At 37.7% G+C, this 25,487-nt stretch overlaps 1 protein-coding gene across 1 annotated transcript; it reads left to right on the forward strand.

Annotated features, from left to right (window-relative positions):
* Positions 1-827: 827 nt before the first annotated feature.
* Positions 828-19,760, forward strand: OSTM1 (osteoclastogenesis associated transmembrane protein 1). Its single transcript, XM_036767819.1, has 6 exons — positions 828-1,417; positions 6,988-7,102; positions 8,424-8,521; positions 11,160-11,327; positions 12,700-12,865; positions 16,664-19,760. The coding sequence occupies exons 1-6, from the start codon at positions 983-985 to the stop codon at positions 16,717-16,719; spliced, it is 1,038 nt and encodes a 345-aa protein (XP_036623714.1). The 5' UTR covers positions 828-982; the 3' UTR covers positions 16,720-19,760.
* Positions 19,761-25,487: the final 5,727 nt, after the last annotated feature.

Genomic DNA, 25,487 nt, shown 5'->3' on the forward strand with positions numbered 1-25,487 from the left:
GAAGTTTAGATTCAGTTAAAGGGCCGCACTTGAGGACCTAGAGGGCCTCGAGGCCGCAGGTTCCCCACCTCTGCTAAGGTAGGCCCGTAGATACACTTTGTCTACGGCTAGAGCGTTGACTCTGTTACCGGGGAAGCACCCTCCATTTGTGCTCCCCGGAGGAGCGCTACCTCGGGGAGTCTGCACAGACAGGGGCACCGGCCTTAAGAGTCAAGACGTGGGTTTCAATTTTAATTCAGGCGTTTGCCAGCAGCGGGAATGTGAGGGGGCAATTGTAGTAACCTCTATGACCCTCAGCTTCCTCGTCTGCAAAAACAGAATAACTGCACCTACCTCACGACAATGCGAAGATGGGTATATGAAGTGCTATGCAAACGCCAGATACATATTATTATTATTAATTATATTATTAATTAATAATATTGTTATTATTATTTTTGCCGCCTTTCTGCCGCGCGTGAAGTAATTTCCTCTTACAGCCCCATGCTCCAGAAATGAGGACCTCCAAGGAGAGCTCTCCCCGGGTGTTGAGGCCCTTCGGAGGGGTCAACGAGAATTAGCTTCCGAAATAGAAACCTCAGCCGAAGCTGCTCAGTTTCCCCCCAGCTCAAGGGGCCGGTCCCATAGAGTTAACTAAGCGTGTCGGGTCAAGCCCGGGGCCTCTGGTCAATACAGCACCACTCTCCACGAGCCCCTTCTACAGTTCATTGGCAGCCCGGAGCCCGCCCCTTTCCTTGCGCATGCGTATACCCAAGAGCAGGCCCTTTCCCCCGCCTCACCCCCAGCAGCGTCTTGTTTGGACCAATGGAGCCGAGCCAAGGCGTGAGGGGCGGGGCTTGGCGCTGACGCTCCTCCCTCGTGACCCTCGCAGGGAGCCGGGTCTAGCAGGGACCGGAAGTGGGAGCCTCTGTCAGTGGTCTCTAGCGGGGAGAAGCTCGGACTGACTCGCAGCCACTCCCACGCGTGCTCGGGCTGCCCCGCGATGGGTTCGAGAGGAGCCCTGTTGTGGAGGCCGCTGCTGCTCGCGCTCCTGCCGGGGCTCTGCCTGGGTCAGGGCCACTTCTTCCCCGCCGACAGCGGAGGAGGCGGCGGCGGCCCGGGCTCAGTGACGCCAGCACTGGACCTCGGCGGCCGCCGCCCGGTCCTGCTGTCCGAGCAGCAGGTGCTGGAGGCGCAGGACTTGTCCCTGTCGCTGCTGCAGGGCCGGGGGCTGGGCCCGCTGTCTCTGTCCCTGCCCCCTGATCTGCCCGAGCTGGAGCCCGAGTGCCGGGAGCTGCTGCTGGACTTCGCCAACAGCAGCGCGGAGCTGACGGAATGCCTGGTGCGCAGCGCCCGGCCGGTGCGCCTCTGCCAGAACTGCTTCCCGCTCTTCCAGCAGGTCACCGGCAAGATGGACAACATCAGCCGAGCCGTCGGGGTGGGTAGGGGAGCGGTCCAGGCTGGGGGTGCTGGGGCGGGGCGGGGTCTGGGCCTCTCAGACTGGACTTACCCATGCCAGCCCCTGCTCTTCCACGGGTCCCCAGCCAACCCGTCCACAGGCATTCATTAAGAACTTGCTGCGTCCCAGACCCTGCTAAACGCTGGGCATACAAAGACCGAAGTGCAAACACCCCCTGCCCTTAAGGCACTTACATTCTAAGGGGGGAATTGAACGTGTCTAACTACAGAAAAATATACATAAGGCGAATACTAGGTAATTTTAGGTGGCAGTGTACTATCAGCTGGGCGGGGGGCAGTGCTTAGTAAAGGCTCCATTTAGAAAGTGGTGCTTGAGTCAGGCAACAAGCATTTATTAAGCCCTTAATGTGTTCAAGCAGACCTAAGCGGCCGGGGATACGAAGAAAGGCAAAAAAATATGGTCCTTGCCTTCAAGGAGCTCACATTCTGATGGAGAAGACAACAGGCAAACAGTTATTAACATACAAGATATGTGTGTATATGTGTACATGTATATGCACATACATAGACTCCTCCCCCGTCTGTCTGTCTCTGTATGTGTATATGCATATATGCATATATGTTTGTATATGGAGAGATTGTGTGTGTGTGTGTGTGTGTGTGTGTGTGTACAAGCATACACAGACTGAGTGAGAATGAGTAGATGGAGGGTCATTTCAAAGGGAAGAGATAGGGTAGTAAGAACCTAGAAAGGCCTCTCACGGGGTTTCTGAGAAGCAGAAGGGAGGAGGCTGTGCATCCCAGAGAGGGGAGTTAAAGCATTTTGTGTGCAGAACAGGAAGTTGACTGACTGGTATGGGTGGACCTTCATGGGTGGAGTTTAAGGAATAGAGTAATTAATGAGTAAGAAGACCTCTGGGCTACCATGCCTCTAACCCCCAGCGTTAGAGAAGTTTCAGGAGAAGTAGGCTAGGAATCCCAGTGCGGACCAATAAATTTGTTGTCTTCTCTTGGCACAAGACAGTCATTAGAATTCCTTCCCCTTAGATCATAGGATCGTAGATTTAGAGATGGAAGGGGCCTTGGAAGCTATCTAGTCCAACTTCCTCATTTTACAGATGAGGAAGTGAGACTTGAAGAGGGTAAGTGACTTGCCTAATAATAGTGAACATTTATATAGTGCTTTGAGGTTTACAAACTGCTTTATGTATTATTATCTCATATTATCCACACAATAACTTATTATCTTCACTTTGAAGGTGAGGAATATGAGACAGACAGAAGTGACTTGCCTAGGGTCACATGGTTAGTAAGTGTCTGAGGCAAAGTTTGAACTCAAGTCTTCCCCTTTCCAAACCCAATTTTCTATCCACTATGCCACCTAGCTGCCTCTAAGGTCACACACTAAGGGACAGAGCTAGATTATTGAATTGCTTGGCAGTAAGTTTGTGTACAATGATTTAAGTTAGAAGGGCATATGTGACTACAGGAAAGACAAATTGTTTGCTGGAATGTTATTGGCTTTTCCAAAAGAGTCACCATAAAATTATTTTAAAGAGCAAGCTCTTTTAGTTTATTAAAGTGGTTCTACTGGTAGGTGGACTTACTAGTCTACCCAGAGGTTACTCAATAAAATTAAACAAAGTAACAAAATTCATTTGGAGAAACTAAAGGTCTAGGATCACAGGGGAAATAATTTTTTCAAGGAGGAAATCACTTCTAGACCTTAAAATTTTATGAAGCAGTGATTACCAAAACTATTTGGTACTGCTTTTAAAATAGGTAAATAGATCAGTAAAAGAGACTTATGTAGGAAATGGCACTTGGACTGAGCTTTGAAGGAACCTCAGAACTCTTAAGAGACAAAGGTGAGGACAGAGTGAATTCCATTCATAGGGGACAGTCTGTGCAAAAGCACAGAAGTGACAGATGGAACGTCATGTAGGAGAAACAGCAAGAATCAAAAACAACTGAAATTATAAACCCAAGAGCAGAATCTACTTTAGGACGGATATTCTATTTAATTAGAACTTCTGGTAAAACTGTGAAGTAGTTTGTCACAAAATACGTTTAGACCAGCGCCATAACGGCGTAACATAATGCTAAGTTCCAAATGTATTTTTTGACTTAAATGAAAAAGGTCACATCATAAATAAATTAGAGGGGAATAGAAGGAGGTATTTTACAACTGCAGCTAGGAGAATTCTTAAACAAATGAAGGATAGAAGAGATTAGGAAAAAAAAGTTTAAAAATTCCCACTGTGTAAATTTTTTCTTTAGAAATATACACAAGCAAAATCAATGCAGCTAAAGTGATTCAATTGACACAAAATGTCAGTTTATATGCAGTTTACGTATACTTTTCCTTTCCGTTCTCTTTCCAATAGTAAGCCTTGGTTTACCCGCCTTCCTTAGTTGGAATCCCCAGATTCCTCCCTTAGCCCCATTTCTGATTTCTAGGTTGGTGGGTTTTAGAGTAAAAACCCTTTTTTGCTGCTCTTCTTCCCCATGTCCTCTTGCCTCATTTGTGATCTTTACTACCATCAATCCCAGAGAAACCTTCCCATGCCTTAGAAGGTGAAGGAGGAGGAACAAATCTTACTATTTCCCCAGTAAATTCATTCCACTCCACACATACATTCACCTTTCCCATTCTACTAATTTAAGGTCCTTTGTTCTTCTTTCATCTCATATACCATTCTAGCCCTAGCATCTAATTTACTTATAGCCCTTTACCTAGACCATGGTAGCCAGCATCACCTCTGGCCCTTGCAGTAGATATTTATTATGGCACAATTGTTGTCTAGTGGAAGGAATGCTGGTCTTGGAATCAGTAGAGACAGACACTGTCACTAGTCATGTGACCACAACTAATTTCACCTCTCTGGGCCTTAATTCCCTCATCTATAAAATCAGCAGATAAGCATGTATTAAACTCCTACTGTATACTAAGTACTATACTGGGCACTGGGGATATATAGAGAAAAACAAAACAGTCTCTGCCTTTGGGAAGTTTATATTTGACCAGGGGATAAAATACATACAACTTATTCACATAGGAGTATATAGAAATAAATACAATTTAAATTTTGGAGAAATATTCTAATAACTGGAGGTATCAAGAAAGACCTTAGGTAAGAAATGGCACTTGAAGGAACCTAGGGATTTTCAGAGGCAGAGGTAAGGACAGAGTACATTCCATTCATAGGGAATAATCTGCAAAGATATGGAGATGACGAATGAAATGTCATGTGTGAGGAACAGCAAGGAATGGGAATAATACCTGTAATGCCTACCTGAGAGAGAATTTGAAGATCAAATTAGAAAATATGTGTAAAGTGCATTGCCAACCTCGAAGTGTTAAATAATCGTTGATTGCTATTATTATTCATTCTTGCGAAGGTCATATAAGTCAAATCTGATTTTCCCATAAAAATAATTTCACACAAGGACAAGTAACATAAGAGAAAGAACTGTGGACTAAGACAGGGGAGGCTTCTCATAGAAGATAGAACTTACCTTAAAGGAAATATAGATTTAGATAACTGGGTCAAAGGATTTCAGGAATGGCATTTCCAACAGGGGAAAATGGTAAATGTAAAGATAGGGAAATACAAATGACATGCTTGGGGCACATGAGGAGACTAATTTGACTGGGGTTGAAGATAATAATAAAATAATAGCTAATGTTATCTAGAATTTCAATATTTTACTTCACATATATGATCTCATTTGATCCTTACAAGAACCCTAAGAAGTATTATCTCCTTTTATGGATGAAGAAATTCATTCTGATAAAGGGTAACTAACTTGCTTAACCAGGATCCTCCAGCTGTTTTTGGGAGGAGAGATTTGAACACAGCTCTCTTACCAGTCCAGTGCTCTTACTAGTATACCGTGTCATCTGTCAACATGTGGAGAAGTGTAGTGGGATATAAAATTTTGAACCAGAAAGAGACTTTAGCAATGATCTATTCCTGTACTACTGCTGTATTTTAAAGATTAAGAAACTGAGACTCAGAAAGATTATAGAGGTATGATGCCAAGGTCATACAGGTAGTATGCAGGATTGGGCCTAGGTTCTTTGATTCCAAATCCTTATTTCAATTACATTAGCTTGGGGCTAGATTATAGAGCACCTTGAGTACAAAGACCAAGGAGTATAGACTCTACTTGGCTGCCTAATATGTATACCAGAGACTTTTGAGCGGGGGTTGTCATACAAAACAATATTTTAGGAAGACTAAACTGAGAGTGAATAGAATGTATTAGGTTAGAGAGACCAGTTAGGAGACTAATGACATAATTCCAAGTCTGGAGTGGCAAGGGCCTCTGGATCATGGTGGTGGAGTAGAAAGGCAGGCATTTCTATGAGAGGTTTTATTAGGGAAGAATATTAAATACTTAGTAATATAGGGGTAAAGATGAGGACAGAGTCAAGCATGAACAAATTTAGGGAATTGTATAATAACTCTCTGTACAATTTGTTTCCATTATTATTAAAGTGTTCTGTGGAAAACTTTGAAAATCATTCTATTTAGGTAAAAACTCTATGCATCATGTTTTCTTCTGGTTCATGTGACAGAATAAAAAGCAGATCTTGGTGATGAAGAAGAAAACAAATGCTTTTTTTGTGTCATTTTTTGTTATAGCTTAGCCACCATATTTTAATTAAATTTTAGTATTGACATATAGAAACAACAATACTTTTGAGACGCAAAGACTTCTTGTGTAAGCACGTCATAGAAAATGGCCCTGTAATAATAGCCTCCATAATGCCCTGCCAACTTAAATAATGCTGTTTTTGTATAGGCCATCCCATGCTAAAAATGAGAGGGACTTATAAAAATATAAAAGGTAGGTGAGTAGTTTTTTTTTTTGGTTATGGTTTTTCAAACATTTTAAGAAAGCATTCCTGTAGGGCATTATTTTGAGTTGACATAGAATAGTCTTATATTTTCCTGCTGTCTGAGATTTCTTCAGTTTTGTGGTGCTCAGGCTCATCTTTCAAATTTCACAGTCTCTTATGATACAATTTAACATCCTTTTGTAATTTGTTTCCTTTGTTGAATTGAAGTTCGGCGATTAAAGAATTAATGTATTTGATTTCCATTCTTTGAATGGAATCAGATTACTTGGTTACCTATGCGTTGTTTAATGCTTTTTTTTCCCCTTTCCTTCTCTGTTTACTTAAACTATTGATTATTACATCTATTATCCTTTTTCCCACTGAATGGCTACTTATGTGTTGTTGGTTCTACAAATCTGACAGTAGGTAAAAAGTTGAGTTGTAAATCATCCAACTTCTCCGAGCCAGTTTTCCCATCTCTATAATGGTGGTGGAAATATTTTCATTTTGCCACTCTATCTTACAGGATGGTTTTGAGGAAAGCACTTTTTAAAACTGAAAAACACTGTGCAAATGTTGGCCATTTGATTAAATGATTGATGATAACTGTTTAGCATTTATATAAGACATGGTGCCCCAATTGTCTATTTGGATACGTTAAAAAAATTGTGTGTGTTTTTTTAAACTCATGGTAATATGTTGTTCCATTTCCCCTTCTCCCCGTTTTTTCTTCATTCTAGAATATGTCAGAGAGTCATAATTGTGCCAAAAATCTCTTGATGTCGGACAGGATGCAAATTGTAGTGATTCTATCTGAATTTTTTAATACCACATGGGAGGAAGCAAATTGTGCAAGTAAGTAATTATTTCCATTTAATATTGTTATCATCATTCTGAATTATAGATAACAAGTTTTAGTTCACTGTTTGATTTAATTGACCTGTTCTTATTACAAGTACTAAATAATTGTCAACATAGTTCAGTGCAATGAACACAGGTTAGGAGGTTCAGGAGACCTGGGCTCGAGTCCTTGCTGTACCACAAGCTAAATAACCTTAGACAAATTTTTATGCCTCCATTGCTTCATCTGTCAGAAGAAAGTTATCATGCTCTACCTACTTTGCAATTAACTTGTAAAGGTAATTATCACATATCAGCATGTTAGAGCTGGACAGCACCTCAGTCATCATCTAGTTTATTGATGTCCTTTGATTATTGATGAGGGTATTAGGTCATAGAGAGTGTAAGTGATTTGCCCAAAGGCAAGCGTACAACTAAATGTAAAAGTGCTTCAAAACAGTGTAAAATGTAAGGCATTAAATGTAACTATAAAATACGTATGTGATTCTTAAAATGTTATATAAATAGACTTTTCAAAGTATTTGTTTGGATTTTAAATGGGGTAGGAGGTTGGGGGTGTGAGGGACAAGGAAAGTTTTGTTCTAGGAAAGAAACGATGGGTGGAGTTAAATTTGCTTTAAACTGCTTGATGACTGAAAAGATTAAAAATCAAATTCAATTAGATGGCATGCGTGAAAGTCATACATTTTACTAATAGCAGAGCCCTGTAGGTCCTTATCAAGAGCCTTTTTTTTTCTTATATTAGACATATTTCTAACTAGCTTTTTCAATTCAAGTCATGTGCAAAGTAATCTGGTTTCCCAGCTAATTAGAAGTAGCATTGCTACTAGAAGCAGGTACATTGACAGCAGCAAAAAAGTGACAGCTAATAGGGAAGAAATAGAAACATCATAGAAAGGAGAAAAGTTTTGAGTAGTAATCAGAACTTTACATTTGCAAAGGGGCAAAAATAACTTTATAATCCTGAATAGCTCTACAATAGAGTAGAATAATTGATGCTCATAATAACCCTGAATTTTGAAGAACTGCTTAAACTTTAGAATATTCTGCTTTAGAAGACAGAGAAGTTTGTAATATATGTTAGAAAGAGTTCCATCAAGAATGGTTAGATAGAAAGTGCTGATGTTCAAAGGGAAAAGTTGCCAAGAAAATTCATTGTGTAGAATATATTATTCCTTGATGACAGATAAATAAGTTGGTACTTTAATATAAAACAATTCAGAATATATTTTAACTATACCAACCATGTAAAAACTGGCTAAATAATTTTTGTAAAATAAAATATGAAAATAATATATCTTATGTTTTTTTTCAGATTGTTTAACAAATAACAATGAAGAACTATCAAACAGCACAATTAAGTTCCTTGATCTGTTCAATCAGACTTTGACATGCTTTGAGCATAATCTTCAGGTATTTTAAACTTTTTGCTGAGGATAAGATTCAGCCCACTACATGGTATTATTTCTTGTTGCATATATTTAATTTAGTGTATATGTGTTAGGTAATCTTCTGTTAATTCCTTGAAGGAAGTAGAATGATCTATCCCTATCTCACTCCTCACAGAAACTATTCCAAAGCTTTCTTCTCTCATTACGATTCTCACACCTCTCATTCCACCCCACCCCTTTATATTGAGGCTTTCTTTTGGTGACATTGTCTCCCTTGGTCCAAATCACCAACTACATATTTGACATTTCAAACTGGGTGTTCCAGAGATATCTCAAATTCAACAAGTCTAAAGTACAACTCATCATTTTCTCTATTTCTGGAACCTACCCCACTACTAAACTTCTCTATTTCTGTTGAGAGCACAATGTAAATCTTCAGGAAATTAGCAATCATGTGACTACCCCAGGATCTAGTTTATATTACTCCTCTTTTCACTCTACCATCCAGCCATACTGACCTGCTCTCTGTTACTTACAAATTGCATCCTATCCATTTCTGTGATTGGATGTGTAGGGAGATGAAGGCTGAGGAGTCAAAAATGGCCCTAAAGTTGTGAACTGGCAGATGGGAAGGATGTTGTTGCCCTTGACAGAAACACAGAAAGAAGGAAGAAGAATGGACTTGGGAGAAAGCTAAAGAGTTTTGGGCAAGTTGAGTTTGAGATGTATATGGGATTCCTAGTTTGAAATTTCCCTAAAGAGGTTGGTAATAGACACACACACACACACACACACACACAAAGGTTGGTGATATGGGACTGTAGCTCAGGAGAAAATGAATCTGTGGCTTAATATATACAGACCTAAGAGTCATCTGCATAAAAATAATTAAATGCATTGTCACTTAGAGAATGTAAAGAGAGAAGACCCAGAACTGAGCAGTGTCACAGAAATGCAGAGTGGAAAGATATCCAGGAGAAGATGTTTAACAGTAATCGATTCTTTAGAAATGTCAAGAAGGTTAGATGAGGGTTGAGAAAATGCCATTGATTTTGGAAAATAAAAAGCTGACAAAAATAACTATGGAAAGCATATACTTCTCAGTTAACATATGAAATTATAGAGAATACATGGAGCATACATACCTATGGTTTTGAGGTTGCTATACTACCTAATGGCTTGGCAAGCACATACCATTTGTAATTCACATATATATAAGGGATGGTTTGTTAAAGCCACAATTATTAGTAAATGATTGATTTTCTCTCTTTTCAGTTCTTTTTCTTTGATTTTCATAGTTTTTCATAATTTGGAATGGCTCATTGTCCCATTGTGATTATTTGTTCTATTATGCGTCAGCTATAATTTAGTCATATTTTTTTTTTACTTCTCAAGAACAATATTGTTCAACTTATTCTCCTCTTCAGTGGTTGGTTATGAAGCAGACGAGCACCAAATCCTGGGCTAGATTGTTATGTGATTGCTAATTTCCTGAAGATTCAAATGAACAAAAATCTCTTAATTGGGTGCCTATGCTTTCATTAACTAAATTAAGAGTTTTACATTAGTAAGAACAAGATAATAAATAATACTTCTCTGTACTCAATCTTAATATTCTGTGTTGTAGTACATCTTTTAATACTGTTTCGTGTGCAGGATGAGAAACTTCTATGCAGTGTCATTGATTGGAAGTCATCCTTCTTTTATGTTGCTTTGTGCCATGTCATGTCTTTCCTAAGTGTGGCTGCTACTGTGCCTGTGGAACAGGAAAGCAAAAGCTACTGTAGTTGGGCTGCCTCCCATCCTACCAGGAACCATGGTGACTGCCATTCTACATCTTGCTCTGAGTACAGAATACCAACTGGGACTTTTTCCAGTATGTAGCTGGGGTAGTAGAGGGAAAGGACATAAGCCACTGTCGTTTTCTTCTTCGACCATGTTGTAGTAGTAGTAGTAGCAGTAGTGAGGAACCTAAAGAAGAGCCATGTCAAATAGCAGGTGGAAGGAGGGGAGGGAAGGGAAAGGGTGTAGCAAGGAAAGAGTTTTCAGGTTGTTCCTTAACAGGAACATTTCTTATACCTTTTATTACCTACATTCTTTTTCATTTAATTGAAAAGAGAACTACTAACTTATAATATATATTCAACCTTTGTAAACAAATGAACCCAAATGAATTTATTGAAGTAAGGCAAATCTTTCAAAGCAGTAAGATTTTTTCTGTAACACACATACACATATATATGTATATGTATATATGATGTCTTTATATATATGATATATATGATGTGTGTGTCTATGTATGTTTGTATATATGAAGTCTTTTGCTGAAATTGTATTCCCACACCTCATTCTGACATAAAAGTGGTTCTGGATTCCTAAAGGGAAATTCTGGTGGAGAACTCCAAACTGAGAGGGCTTCCAAAGATTGGCTCACATACCGTGTGTCTTTGTTCAAGAACTAGTCTACTAATTTTGGAGAGGTTTGTCACTGGAACGTTCATTGCAAGCCAAAGCAATCTACCATGTACTAAAGTAAGGAAGAGCCACATTTTCTCTCAGTTTAGAGGATGAGAACATCAGTGAAATCACACTTAAAGTTTTAAAACATGTGTGTGTGTGTGTGTATATATATATATATATATTATATATGCTCTCTTTAGGGAGATTTGACCAATATTCTCCAGCAAAGAAATTACACAGAAGTGTGCAAAAACTGCAAGGAAATGTACAAAACCCTGAATGTGTTTTATAGTGAGATGCAAAAAAAGAATCAACGTGAGAATAATGCTGAACCTGGAACACATCTATGCATCGATGTGGAAGATGCAGTAAGTGTTTTGATTCTATTGTCATATAAGAGAAATGGCTTTAACGTAGAATCTACCATCCCTCTGTAGCCTTTTATTTCCAGTCTGAAGTTAACAGTGTCATCCATATTGTTTAAATTCTTGTTGCTAGAATAATAGTTCATTTATGTAGTGCTTCATCTCACATTTTGTAAAGTACTTTCCTCACAATAATCCCAAGTGTAGTTAAAGTAATATTGTCCACATTTTACAGATGAGAAAACTAAGGTGCCCAGAGAAGTTCAGTGTCTTCTCTGCAGTTAGTTCTACAGTGGAAGAGCTTGTTCTTGAACCCAGTATTCTTTCCTCTGTGCCAGTGATGTCAAACCCAAATAGAAATGGATCCTTGCAGGGCCACGTATTGACTTAGAAAACTAGAAATTAACATCTGTTTTATTGTATTTTTATTGTTAAACATTTTCCAATTATATTTTGATCTGATTCCTCTCTGGAATTTTGTGGGCAGTGAGTTTTATACCTCTACTTAATACCATCTTGCATTCCTTTTTGAAATCACATGATAGTGTCACTAGGAATGGAACTTTTCGATTTTTACTGACACTTTTATGTAGCTTTATTTTAGTCACCAGCATACTTATAATTGGTAGAGACAGCCCCTATTTTTGCCACTATGTCTTCCATGAAACCAGGTGATTTACCAACTAAAACCAATTTTTTCCCCCTACAATGATAAAACTTGATTACATTCTGCCACTAGGTGGTGCATGTGTATTAGTAAAGGGTTACTTCATCAATTAATGCAAACATCTGAGTACCTACTATGTGCACACCACTGTGCTGGGCCCTGGGAGAAATACAACGCTGGTTTCATGGAGCTTTGCTTTCTGGCAGAGTTTGTGGTGAATGTCAGATGAAACTGAAAAATCAGTTCCTGAAATTGATAAACTGGAAGTGAGGAATGAAAATCAAAGAAGGGGGAAATGAAATATAGAGGATATTATTTAGGATCCTTGGATAATTAGATTGATGAAATGTAAGGTGGTTTAAAAAAAAACTAACCAGGAAATATCTGTATTCTTATTGTCCAGTTTTGTCTATCTCAGTTTGAAACCCAAAGTCTTTAAAAGGATATGGTTAGTACTAGGATGTTTTGGACATTATTTTAAACTTGGACATTGAAATTTTTTTATGATAATATGAAGAAAAAAAACTTAAAAGGAAGCCAAGTTTTAATTTTCTGATAGATTAAATTTTACTTGGCTGTCAATAGATTTTTAGGTTGTAGGTATGTTCTGAATCCAAAACATCTGAAGATCAGAACAAAAAAAATTTTCCCAAAGTGCATGAATGACATGTTAATGTTTGTTATGGTTTCATTTTTTTAAATTTTCAGATGAACATTACTCGAAAACTTTGGAGTCGAACTTTCAACTGTTCAGTTCCCTGCAGTGATACAGTTCCTGTAATTGCTGTTTCAGTGTTTATTCTCTTTTTACCAGTAGTTTTCTATCTTAGTAGCTTTCTTCACTCAGAGCAAAAGAAAAGAAAACTCATTCTGCGTAAGTAGCATTAAGAATGAATGAATGAATAAGCATTTCTTAAGCATTTACTATATGCTAGGCACTGTGCTAAGCACTGGGAATACAAATACAAGCAAGCAACATTGTCCCTGCCCTCAAAGAGCTTATATTTTAATGGGGGAAAAGACATCTGTGGTGCCATGGTTTGCCAATGTTGAGGAAGTGGTGTGGTAACTTGGTTTGGAGTGAGATAAGGTGAAATCTTATATATAAGAGCCAGCAGTAGGCTCTGCCTGAGTTCCAGTGGGAGGGGATGATGAAGATGTACAGTCAGTCAATCCATCTCACATTTATTAAGTTCCTGCTACATGCCAGGCACTGTACTAAGCTCTAAGGATACAAAGAAAGTAAAAAAAAAAAAGTTGCTCACAGTCTAATGGAGGAGACAACATGGAAACAGCTATGTGCAAACAAGACATACACAGGATCCATTGAGGGTAAGTCACCTGGGAAAGGCTTCTTACAGGAAGTGTGACTTTAGCTGAGATGTGAAGGAAGCCAGGAGACGGAGATCAGGAGGGCCGTGTTCTGGATATGGGGGACAGTCAGGGAAAATGCTTGGAACAGGGAGATGGAGTGGCTTGTTGAGCAGGTTGGATCATAGTGGATCACTGTGGAGGGGAGTAAGGTATAAGAAGACTATGAAGCAGCCAAGTTGCTAAGAGATTTAAATGCCAAAAAAAGGATCTTATATTTGATCCTAGAGGTATAGGGAGCCACTGGAGTTTATTAAATGTGGTCAAACCTACATTTCAGGAAAATCGGTTTTACAGTTCAGTGGAGGATGGATTGGAGTGGCGAGGCAGGGAGACCAACCAGCAGGTTATTCAGGAGTGAGGCGTTATATATGAGGGCCTATACCAGGGTGATTGCACTATCAGAAGAGAGAAGGGGGCATATATTAGAAATGTTACAAAGATGGGAACAATAGGACTTGGCAACTGATCAGAAATGGGAGGGTGAGAGAGAATGAGGAGCCGAGGATAATACCTAGCCTGGGTCACTGCAAGGATGGCAGTAATAGGAAAATTAGGAAGAGGGGAATATTTTTGGGAGTAGGAAGATCATGAGTTCATTTTTGGACATGTTGAATTTGAGATGTCTGGAATATCCGTTTCTGGATTTCTAAAAGGCAGTTGGAGATGGGAAACTAAAAGTTGGGAGAGAGGTTAGGGCGAGATAATCATCTGCATAGAGATTATATTTAAACCCCTGCAACGGTGTGAATGAAGACCCAGCAAAGGAGACAGAGAAAGGCCAATCAGACAGGTAGGAGAACCAGGAGAAAGCAGTATCATGAAAACCTCTCAAGGGGCAGAGGATAATTGACAGTGTCGGAGGCTACATAGAGGTCAAGAAGGATGAGGTTGAGAAAAGGCCATTAGATGTGGTAATTAAGAGGTTTCAGGCAGCATGGTTTGGCAATTTTCTGGGGGAGCAGAGGTTCTTAACTCAGGTCCATAAACTTTTTTTTTTAGTATTTTGATAACTTAAAATATTATTGGTTTCCTTGGTAATCCTATGTGTTTTATTTTTCTCATTTAAAACCTTTCTGAGAAGAGGTCTATAGGCTTCCTCAGACTGCGAGAAAAGTCCATAATACACATCTCCTTTTCTAGATATTATTGTTATATTTCCTCAAATATGGGGAAAGCCTCTAATCAGATTAAATATAAGCAAGGTAGTTCTTTGCTGGAGATGACAGGGTTTTGTGGGCATTGGGGGATTGAGTCTGAAGATATCTGAAAGGTATACTTATTTGGAAAAATAAAATCACATATTACTACTGAAAAAAGCCGAGATGTTGAATAACTCTTGAACCGTATGTCTACTTTATCTCTGCAGAGTCTTTTTTTTTTAAGTAATTTGCCTATGCGTCAAGGGCATCCTTGATAAAAATACAAGAAAGGAGCAGGCAAACAAGCAGGCTTTCACAAATGGTATTCTACTGTAGATCGTGTTTTTACAGTCATTTCATTGATTAAAAGATGTAAAGATTATAGGATCCAATTGTGTTTACCATTTGTTGACTGCAAAAAAGCATTCAATTCAGTAAAGCAAAATGTAGCCTTTGGCTCCCTTGACAAGGTGTCTCTCATTTATATACACACACATATATACATACATACATATAAATATTAGCATATCATAAGATTCCTTTAATTTTCAAGCTCCCTCTTCTTCCTCTAAACTTTCCAGTCTTCTTAAGCTTTGCATCCTCCCACATACTCTGTCTGTAATCCAGTGATACTGGCCTCCTCCTGGCTGTTCTAAGAAGAAACTCCTTTCAACTCTGTGCATTTTTTTTTCTGGCTGCCCCCCATCCCTGGAATGCTCTTTTTCCTTGTCTCTTCCTTCTGGCTTTCCTGGCTTCCTTCAAGTACCAGCTAAAATTTTACCTTCTACAGGAAGCCTTTCCTGAGCTGCCTCAATTTGAATATCTTTCTTCTGATGATTATTTCCAATTTATCCAGCATGTGGCTTATTTGTACATAATTGTTTGCTTGTTGTCTTCCCCATTGGACAGTGAGCTCCTTGAGAGTAGAGCCTTTTGCTTTTATTTGTGTCCCCAGCACCTTAGCACAGTGCCTGGCACATAGTGATTGCCACCAGAGAAAACTTTGGTTAATTTGTTATTAATGTCAATCATAGTTGTCAAAGAGAACATCAACACGGATTCCAGATGGAAGAGAGATTTCCTTCCTATGGTATCAGCTTCTAGATGCTCCTGTTTGCAGATAGCATTGGATTGATAACATTATACACCTAATAGTGCAGAACTTCCTAAACGAGATCCATAATTACTTCAAAGAATTTGGCGTAACTCTCCAGTTATAAAAACCATGTGGGTGAAGAATACCTATGTCCAGACTATAGTTGGATGCACTGTGCAGAGCTAGTCCATTAATACATCTGTCTTGGTGAGATACTGCTGATGGGCAGAGAGATGAGCCCAGAATTAAATAGGACAAAGAGAGTAGGCTAATTTGTATTGGGGAAATTGCTCAGCACTTTTCATTTACTTTACCTTAAACAGAAATGTTTTTGATAGCAATATTATTCTGGTGATATTATATGGGTACAAATCCAAGGAGTTCAAGAAATCAGAATTGCCAGTCACTCAGAGATCAATGGAGAGATATGGTAGGGGTAAATAGACTTCAGCATTATCAGTTAAGAATGTGTATGAAAGGTATATAAAAGATGCCCTTAGAGAGATGGATCAAAAAAAGAAGGTGGGCTAGTCAGGTAGGGGGAGTAAGGGATGACTGTACATAGATTGTGTGATAGATTAGTATATATGTAATGTTAAGAGATGTAGAAAAATACCCTTTGCACATTTGTTGGACTTTTGGAGGAGAGTTTATCAACAGAAATGAAGTCATACAGGCTGAGAAGGCAAAAGTGTGTTGGAAAGATGGGCAGTCTGCATGGAGGAAGTACCCATGTAATGAAATAGCATATCTATTAAGTTTTGAAGTAGTTGGTGGTGTTGGTATGACTGTCTTTTGCTGTATGATCCAAGAAGATAGAAATTATGCCTGCTTAACTCACTTTTTTTGTTTTTGTTTTTACTTGTCTTTTTTTTTTCTTCTAGCAAGCCATTTGCAGGTAAATGCTTTTAGAAGTTGAGGAAGATGAGGAAATTAGGTTCATTATGCATTTTTGAATATGCAGTACACTCATTCCAACTTAAAATATAGACATTTTCATAAAATTACTTGATAATCAAATTGAGTAGACTTTAATTAAACTTTTATTTTTTAATTCATCTAGCTAAGCGTCTTAAATCCAGTACTAGCTTCGTAAGCATTCAAGAAAATTCAAACTAAAGCCAGAAAAAAGGTGAACTGAAATTATATCCCATGAATAAATGGTTGAGGAAGCAAACTACGCAGAGAGAAGACAACGAGTTCATCTACGTTTTAACCAACAGTTCTATTACTGATTGCTAAATGACTTAGGTTAAAGTCTTCATATAGGTCAGATTCTTGACTGTGGGGCTATAAGCTCATTTTCAAATGAGACTAAACTCTTCCCATAATTTTTTGGTACTTATTTTGGGGCCCCTTTTTGGGTTAAGATTTTTGTAGTTGCCATGTGTAGCAATAGCTGTCTATCTTACGATGCTTTTGTACAGTAACAAAAAACAGTAGGAGTATTTGTTTAAAGGCATATCAATCGTATTTAACCCTTTGTAGAGTAAATATCTCAAATATGAAAACAAGCAATTTTGAAATTTAGATATTTGGCTTATAATTAGCAAATCCTTTATTTGTTGATCTTAATGATTTGCATCCAAGATTTAGAGAAGGAAATATACTCCCTTTTAATACAAGGGATAAGAATTCCTTTAGTTAAACAACATTAAGCACGTCACTGAGAGGAATGAATGTGCCAGCCATTTCATATTTGCTGTAAGTGGACTTCAGCAAAAGCTGTAATTATCCTCCACTGTAGTACTGCTCAATATTTACTAAGATATAATAATCTCTTGGACATCTGCATACAGTATTTAACTAAAATTTCTACTTTTACTAAAGTAATTTTTGAAACTACTTTAAACCTTTCCAATAATTTATAAAACAAGATCCTTAGTATATAAATCTAGGAAAAGATTTATAGTAATTGCCTTGTTCTTACATACCTTTTAAAAACAGTATTTAAAATGTTTTTGTCTTTATTTTAAAACAAATTGGTATTGCTTAACTACTGTAACTTAAGTTGTAATAATTCAGGGCAAAAAGATGTTCTTTGCAAACAAAGGAGCTACATTTTAATCAAATTTTACTGCTTGGCACCTTATTGTTTTATTAGAAAATTAAATCAAATGCAACCATAATTATATCATTCTAAAAATGTAGCTCTACATCGAATTTTTGTGTTAGGCTACTGGATCAGTGTGTGTGGGGGTTGTTGGAGTGCAGAGGGAGTAAGACAAGGGAAGGCCAAACCACTTTAGGTAACAGAAAAATAAGTGACTCAAAAGGAATATTTAATTTATTCTAACATTATTAAACTACTAATGGTTGATGGCACTAACATAAATGGCTCGAACAAGTAGTGTATTAATGTAATGCTTTAATTTTCATAATTCTGTGAAATGTATATGATGTGGTTGAAATGAGGATAGAAATTTTGCCAAGCTTTCTTTTAAAAGTCAATCCTATTTTCTAATGTTCAGTTTAACTTAAAAAATAGCTTAGTGTCAGTATTTGGCAGCTGTTCTCAGGTTTTTAGAGTTAGAGTTCTTTATTAATGCTTTTTTTAAAATTTTGCTATGTTTGACTTAAGAGAATATGAAAATAATTGTTCTTTGCAGAAATTCACTTTTGGTAAGAGACTTCATTTCCATGTGTAAGTTATAAGTATAGTATATGAGAGAAGGCTGATTCTTGGCTATTTAACAGAAAACAAGTTTTTGTTCTTTCTTGGGCTCCATTCCTAAACTTTCTGGATTTGTTCAGCTGCCACCTTCTATGCTGTTCCTAATAGCATTATCTTGATTTGAAAAATCATATGATTGAGTGCTGTTGAAAGCAATCTTTTATTAATGCTAATAAACCATTTTCCATGTCCAAAGTTAGAGAATGACAGCTTTGATACTCTAAGTAGTGGCTTCCTGGCTAAGTAGTTATGAAAGTCATTACTTTTGGATATGGTCAATAAGCACTTTAAAAATGAAAGGGCAGCCTTCATTTTTCTTCTGACTGCTTCACATGACTTTAGAAATGGCAGTTGCAACAAACTTCTGAAATAATCCTGTTTAAATATTTAATTGTTGTATAATCATTGCATAGTTCTACATTCTGGGAAACATAACATACATATATGTTCCTAAAGTGTATTGTGTTAACACGATAGGTTTTAAAATAAATTACCTAAAGGAAATTTCAATACTGCTTTTGATTTTTTTTTTAAAATACCACTGTTTTCAGGTTGTAATTTCACATTGCACTTTATTGAGTTTTCAGAGCCTTCTTTTGAATATTAGGTATTTGTATTTCAACTGAAAAGATATTTACATTTTTGGGTAACATTTTAATTTAAAAATAAAAATTATATGTGAAATTGTGAAATATTGTGTAATATTACTGTAGTTAAATTGGATCATTTTTACCTTCAGTTAAATAACTGTTATTTCTAATAGGACCAATATTTTTGTAATAGCATACAGGGAGTTTACATTTTCCGCCACACTTCCTTCTTAAAATTACATGAAAGAATGTTGGTTTTGTAAACAGAGGTCCTGGGTTCAAATCCTAGCTCTGCCAAATACCAAATACTACCTGTGTGACCTTAGACAAATCACTTAATGTCTCTGGGGCTTCAGTTTTCTTATTTATGTACAATGAGAGAGTTTGACTAGATCACCCCAGAGGTCCCTTCTAATTCTGTGATCCTTTAATCCATTTTCCCTGAGGAATGATATTAAAATTGGTAGTGGTAAAATTGGTAGTTCTGTTCCAGGCCAAGGATCATATTTGATGAACACTATGGCAGAGAATCAAAGATACAATAACATCAAGTATCTGTAATAAAAAATTAAAATTGTGCCCCAAGTCATAGAATTTAAGAATTGGAATGAACTTTAGAGATCAGTTGATCCAACCCCCTCCTTTTACAGATGAAAATATTAGGCCCGGAGGGTTAGAGAGACTTGCCTAAGGGCACACAGTCCATTGCTCACTATTCCACACTGCCAGTCATATGTATGTTTTAAAAAAACAGATATACATTGATTAATCAAGGAACTTCAATATTACTATGAATTATATGTAAACCATATTAGAAAAGACAATTATGCTGTATCATAAATGTGATTTACCTAAAATGAGTATGCTAGCTTTAATAAATATGTTTAACGAATTTCTGTTGCCTTAGAATTTGTAAGGTTTGGGGGGAGGGGACAAATGACTTGGGCCATCACTTCTCACTTTAAAAAAATTATTAATATATCTTGTTTTGACCCAACAATCCCTCTCCAGAACCTCCTCCCACATAGTACTTTGCGTGGAAAAAAAAGTTAAGCAAAACTCCCGTAGTGATTGTGAAAAATAGAACATGTAACATTCGGCATTTAGCTTAGTAAATTTAGTTTACTCTTGGTAGAGAGGGAAGAAATATGTTTTTACTTTTAATAGAGGGGAGAGAAATGTGCTTTAACATCAGTCATCTGGAAGGAACAAAAATGTATTTGATGTGAATTCTATTGTCTTTTAGTATTCATTTCTAGTTCCTAATTGCCTAGCTTCAGTCTTCCTCTAAGGCCGAGTTTAGGAGTCATTTCATCCATGGAACCTTCTGTAACTCCCTCCACCTTTCCCCTCACTACCTCCAATTAAAGATGTGTTTTTCCCCTCCTCAGATTTCTCATAGTACTTTGCCTCACTTCTTCATACATTTCACTCTGCTATAGCATAGTCCTTTGTGTACTTAGGATGATCGATTTAGCTCATTTTACAGATGAGAAAACAGTTCTAGTGAGGTTGGGTTTCTTTTTCCCCACACAGCAAATAATCAAGATTCTAACTCAAGTCTTTTGACTACAGATTCAGAGACAGAGTCCTTCTTTCCATTACAGCATACGGTCTCATGCTTTTACACAGTAAACCGATTAAAAATAGGTCTGCACTGAATTTATCTCTGTGTTTCAAGTGCCATGTACTGTACTTGGTAGTTGTTGAATTTTAATTTGAAATGGAAAGTTTAGAAAACCCTTGGCAAAGATGGTCAAAGAAACACAAACCAAATCCATTTATTGTTGGAGGTGCTATGGGGAGTCAGGCATATTAGTATTCTCCTGATGGAGCTATGAATTGGTCCAATCATTCTGGGAAACAACTTGAACCCCAACAATACCATTTCTAAGCCTGTGCTATAAAGGGATCAAAGCAAGAAAGGACTCCTATTTCAAAAACATTCATAGCAGTTCTTTTTGTGGTGGCATGGGGGTGTGAGTGCTCATCAGTTGAGAAATGACTGAACAAATGATGGAAATACCACTGGACACTTCTGTGCTCTTAGAAATGATGAAACCTAGAATGACTTGTTATGAACTGATACAAAATGAAGTGAGCAGAACCCAGAGAACAATTTACACAATTACAGCATTGTAAAAATGAACAATTTTGAAACACTTAAGAACTCTGATCTACGCAATGACCAAGCATGATTCCAGAGGAATGATAATGAACTACCCCCTGACAGAAATAGACTAAATATGTAGAAGGAGACATGGCCAATGAGGATAATTTGGTTTGACTAAGCATATTTGTTGTAACAGTTTGTTTCTCTTATCTTTTGGGTGGGGGGTGAAGAGGGAGGGAGAAAACATGCTTATTAATTGAAAAAATTTTAAAAAAGACAATTTGGAATTATAGAAGGCAAGGCACTAAACTGTTCTTACCCTTGGATGCAACAGTCCCACTATTTTAAATATACTTCAAAGAGAGCAGTGACAGAAAAAAATGTTCCACATGTAATTAAGATATTCTTTTAGATAGGAAAAAAAAAGCCATATGAGGGTGCATGGGAAAAGTTGTATACAAATGAAATATTACTGTGTGGTAAGGAATCATAAATGAGGAATTCATTAGGAATATAGGAAGTGATGCAGAAGAAGCCAGAAGCAAGGGAATAATGTACACAAAAACAACAATAACATAAACAAGAGGAACACTAAAGGGCCGCTGAACATAGGTAATTTGCAATGAAAAATTTTGGTTCTGGAGAGCATGTGAGTACCACCTTTCTCAGTAACGAGAAGAAGGTTTTTTGGGTGTCAAATTTTGATATATTGTCATGTTAAATGGTTTTCTTTGTTATAATGTGTGGTGTTTATGTGATTAAAGATCCCATTAATAGGTCTCAGGTGGAGCTAGTTAAAGGAAGCTTCTCAGGTGGAACTAGTTAAGGGAAGCTTGATTAGGGGAAGGCTTGTTTGTAGGAAGGCCCACACCCTTTTGCTAATTAGGTCATGAGAACCTCTGAAAGGTTCATGAGGCCTCTGAAAAAGGATATATATATACTCTGAGGGTAGCCGTTAAGCTAGGGCTCTCATAACTGCAGGAGGAGAGGACACAGGTAAGCATACAGCTAGGATTTGTGAGTGAGTGTTTACAGGAAGGCCTCAGCAATGAGGAAGGCTACCGGATGGCTTGGCTCCCTGCTGTGATATTGTGTTTTAAGCTCTTTGCTGCTGTGTTGAATCAGAGTTATTGGTTTTGGGATTTGATCCTCTGGTGTCTGAATAAATGTTTTACTTCTTCTGCCTTCCATATGGAGAGTCTTTTATATTCTGTGATACAGAACTATACAGGCACATTCATGGTCACCATCGATATTGTGACACTTGTCTTGCAGAAGGTCTACGGGAAAATAGGGGAAGGGTAGGAAGCATATTTGAAAATGATATGAAGTTCCATGAAAGATATCAGAAGAAAAGTGAGTGCTATATAGTATACAGATTTTTAATTATTGCCATCATATAAAATTTAAAAATTCATATTACAAATTGTTTAATCTTTTATCTGACATCTATTTCCTCATCACTGTGTGTGGTATCCTTCCCTAACCCCCTACGATATTTCTCTCTCATGGTAGGGAGGTGACTTACGTTCTTTCAGTGGCAATGTCAGTGATATATAAGGTTTTTCAGATACTACTAACCAGGAAAGATATCAATTATCAGCCCAGTGATAAGTTCTGTGTTTTCTCTGAGCAAACCAGTAAAGCCATCATCCTTTAAGATAGATCTAAGATCTATCTTAAGATCCCTTTCAGCTCCAAGTCTGTGATCTTCTAAAATAGGATTGGCTACAAAGTAGGGGTTGTTTTTTTGACCTAGCATCTCCAGAAAACATTGAAGGGCTGATGAACTGTGATTATGGGAGAAGTGTGCACACACAGATGAAATCATGAGTACTTAGAATATTGAAGTAAATATTTGCTTGCATTATATTACTTTAAATCATATAAAGTGATTTCTGGTGCCATAGTTAAGAGGTATCCAGATGTTTAATATTCCCTTTTGCCAAATTATTCTAAGGGAACTGATTTATCCAAATGCTGCTTTTCGTGTTTATTTTAAAAACACACTTTTTTCAAACTTGCAGTACATCAAAATGTAGTAGTGGTGACATGCAAATATATGACTAATTTCCAGCATAGCATCTGCTGCCACTAATGAAAAATCAGATAATTAGGTACCTCTAGAACAAATGCCAATTTGTTTCACTGAATTGTAGATCTGTGTCTACACCAGGGACACTTCATTATCAAACTGGGGCAGGCCTGGAGAGAATGGTAGCTTATCCTGGTGGTCCTACCCACAAATCTAGTCTGAGAGAATTCACAATACATCAGTCGATGACAAGATCTTCTGGAGTTCAGTACACTCTAAAGAGATTTGGCCAGGGTGAGCTTTGGCTTGGTTTTGATTTCTTGAGCAAATGAGAGTTCCTGGAAAGATCTTGGAAGTGACTTACCTGTTTGGGGCTCCTCTAGATATTAGGCAACTGTTGACTCAGTGTAGCAGTTCTAGACTAGACTGACTTTGGACTTGCTCCTGTATGGCTGAGGTGCAGAAATGTCTCATAGGTAGTGTACACCAATGTGTTTTATATGTGTTTTGTGAAGGCTTTCATGGTATATTGAGCTTTGAGGCATTTTATCAGAAACACGAAGTTTAGAAACATGATCCTTAAATTTCTTTGGAGGAGCAGCAGTTTTGTATGATTTATAGGATTAACAGATTATCAAGGAATTATTGCAAAACCACATAAATGATCCAGCAATCCCACTACTGGGGATACACTCCAAGGAAGTCAAAGACAGAAACAAAAGTTCAATCTATAGCAAAATAGTCATAGCTGCACTCTTTGCGCTAACCAAAGAACTGGAACAAAATGGGTGCCCATCAATTGATGAGTGACTGAAAATAACTAGTAAGTGAATGTAATTGAATATTATTTTGCAGCAAAAAAATGACTAATATGAGTTCAGAGAAGTGTAGGAAGATTTATATAAACTGGGGCAAAGAAATGAGCAGAACTGAGAAAACGAGCTACACAATAACTGCACCAATGTTAATGAAAAGATCAATAAAAGGTAGTCAAATTTTGAATAACATCAAAACTAATGAAAAGAGATGGTGAACTATAGCTCCTGTTTCACAGGAGAAAGGCATAGGGACTACTGTGAACAGATATTATTTATATTGGTAGATGAGGTGGGCAGGAGAACTAGATGGTGCAGTACATAAAGCTCGGAGCCTGGAGTCAGGAAGACCTGAGTTCAAATTTGGCCTCAGACACTGGGGCAAGTCACTTAACTCTGTTTGCCTCAGTTTCCTCATCTGTAAAATGAGCTGGAGAAGGAAATGGCAAACCACTAATGTATTTTTGCCACAAAAACCCCAAATGGGGGTCACAAAAGAGTAGGACAAGACTGATATGACTGAACAACAAAGATGAGGTAGGCAGTTAAGTAGCATAGTGAATAGAACATTGGGCCTAGAATTAGAAAGACCTGAGTTCAAATGTGACTTCAGGTAAGTACTAGCTGTGTGCCCCTAGGTAAATCACTTAACCTCTACCTCAGTTTCTTCAGCTATAAAAATGGGGGTAATAGCACCTACCTCACAGAGTTGTGAAGATCAAATGAGACATTTGTAAAGGGCTTAGCACAGTGTCTGGCACATAGTAGGTGCTATACAATTACTTATTTCCTTCTCTTTCCCTTATCCCTATAAAGAAAATAAAAGGCAATAAACATCTCGTAAAATCTAGGAGTAATGGTTTCTTGGCCAGGGCTAGTAAAAATGCGTTTGTCTGCAATTTTGCGGATGTGAATAAGAGTGCTTTAAACTGAAATAGAGAAAGAAACTGCCCAAATACTTCAGCCAAGCTAGGCACCACAGAGTGAACAATGTACAATATACAAAAATCAGGGTCAAGCATCAGAAATTTACCCAGGGACAATATCTAAGAAGAAAACTGGTAATCAAATCCATTGGTCTCAGATGTCTCTATATAAATCACGGTCTGACTTTGATGAAGGTTAACTAATGATCCTAATTATTGTTTGTTATTCAGTCATGTCTGACTTTTCATGCCTCCATTTGGGGTTTTCTTGGCAGAGATACTGTCCTGGTTTGCCATTTTCTTCTCCAGCTCATTTTACAGTTGAAGAAACTGAGGCAAACAGGGTTAAGTGACTTGTTAAGTGACACCCAGCTATAAAAGTGTCTGAGGTTGAATTTGAACTCAGGAAGATAAGTCTTCCTGACTCAAGCCCCGGCACTATTATCTAATGCATCGCCTAGATGCCTCAATACAAAGACACAAATTCAACTCCAGATAACCTTGAGATTTGTTGGGATAGAGCTCATTCAATTCAATTTACCAAATATAGTTATAGAAAGACACTACATAAATTCAAAAAGGTAGAAGTTATACATATTGTCCTTTCAGATCATGGAGAATAGGAACTGACCTATGATTTCATTACATAAGGGACTTCCAGGTAAGGAAATTACCTCTACCTATGCACATCTTAGCACTTGCTCTGCCACTTAGACTGCATCGCCATTATATGC

This window comes from Trichosurus vulpecula, chromosome 7 (assembly GCF_011100635.1).
Source record: "Trichosurus vulpecula isolate mTriVul1 chromosome 7, mTriVul1.pri, whole genome shotgun sequence".
NCBI lineage: Eukaryota > Metazoa > Chordata > Mammalia > Diprotodontia > Phalangeridae > Trichosurus > Trichosurus vulpecula.

Bases quoted from the DNA above. Each gene is read 5' to 3' on its own strand.
- OSTM1 (XM_036767819.1), top strand. From the start codon at position 983: ATGGGTTCGAGAGGAGCCCTGTTGTGGAGGCCGCTGCTGCTCGCGCTC. The intron at 8,522-11,159 runs GTATTTTAAACT...TGCTCTCTTTAG, and splicing joins GCTTTGAGCATAATCTTCAG to GGAGATTTGACCAATATTCT. The intron at 11,328-12,699 runs GTAAGTGTTTTG...TTAAATTTTCAG, and splicing joins GCATCGATGTGGAAGATGCA to ATGAACATTACTCGAAAACT.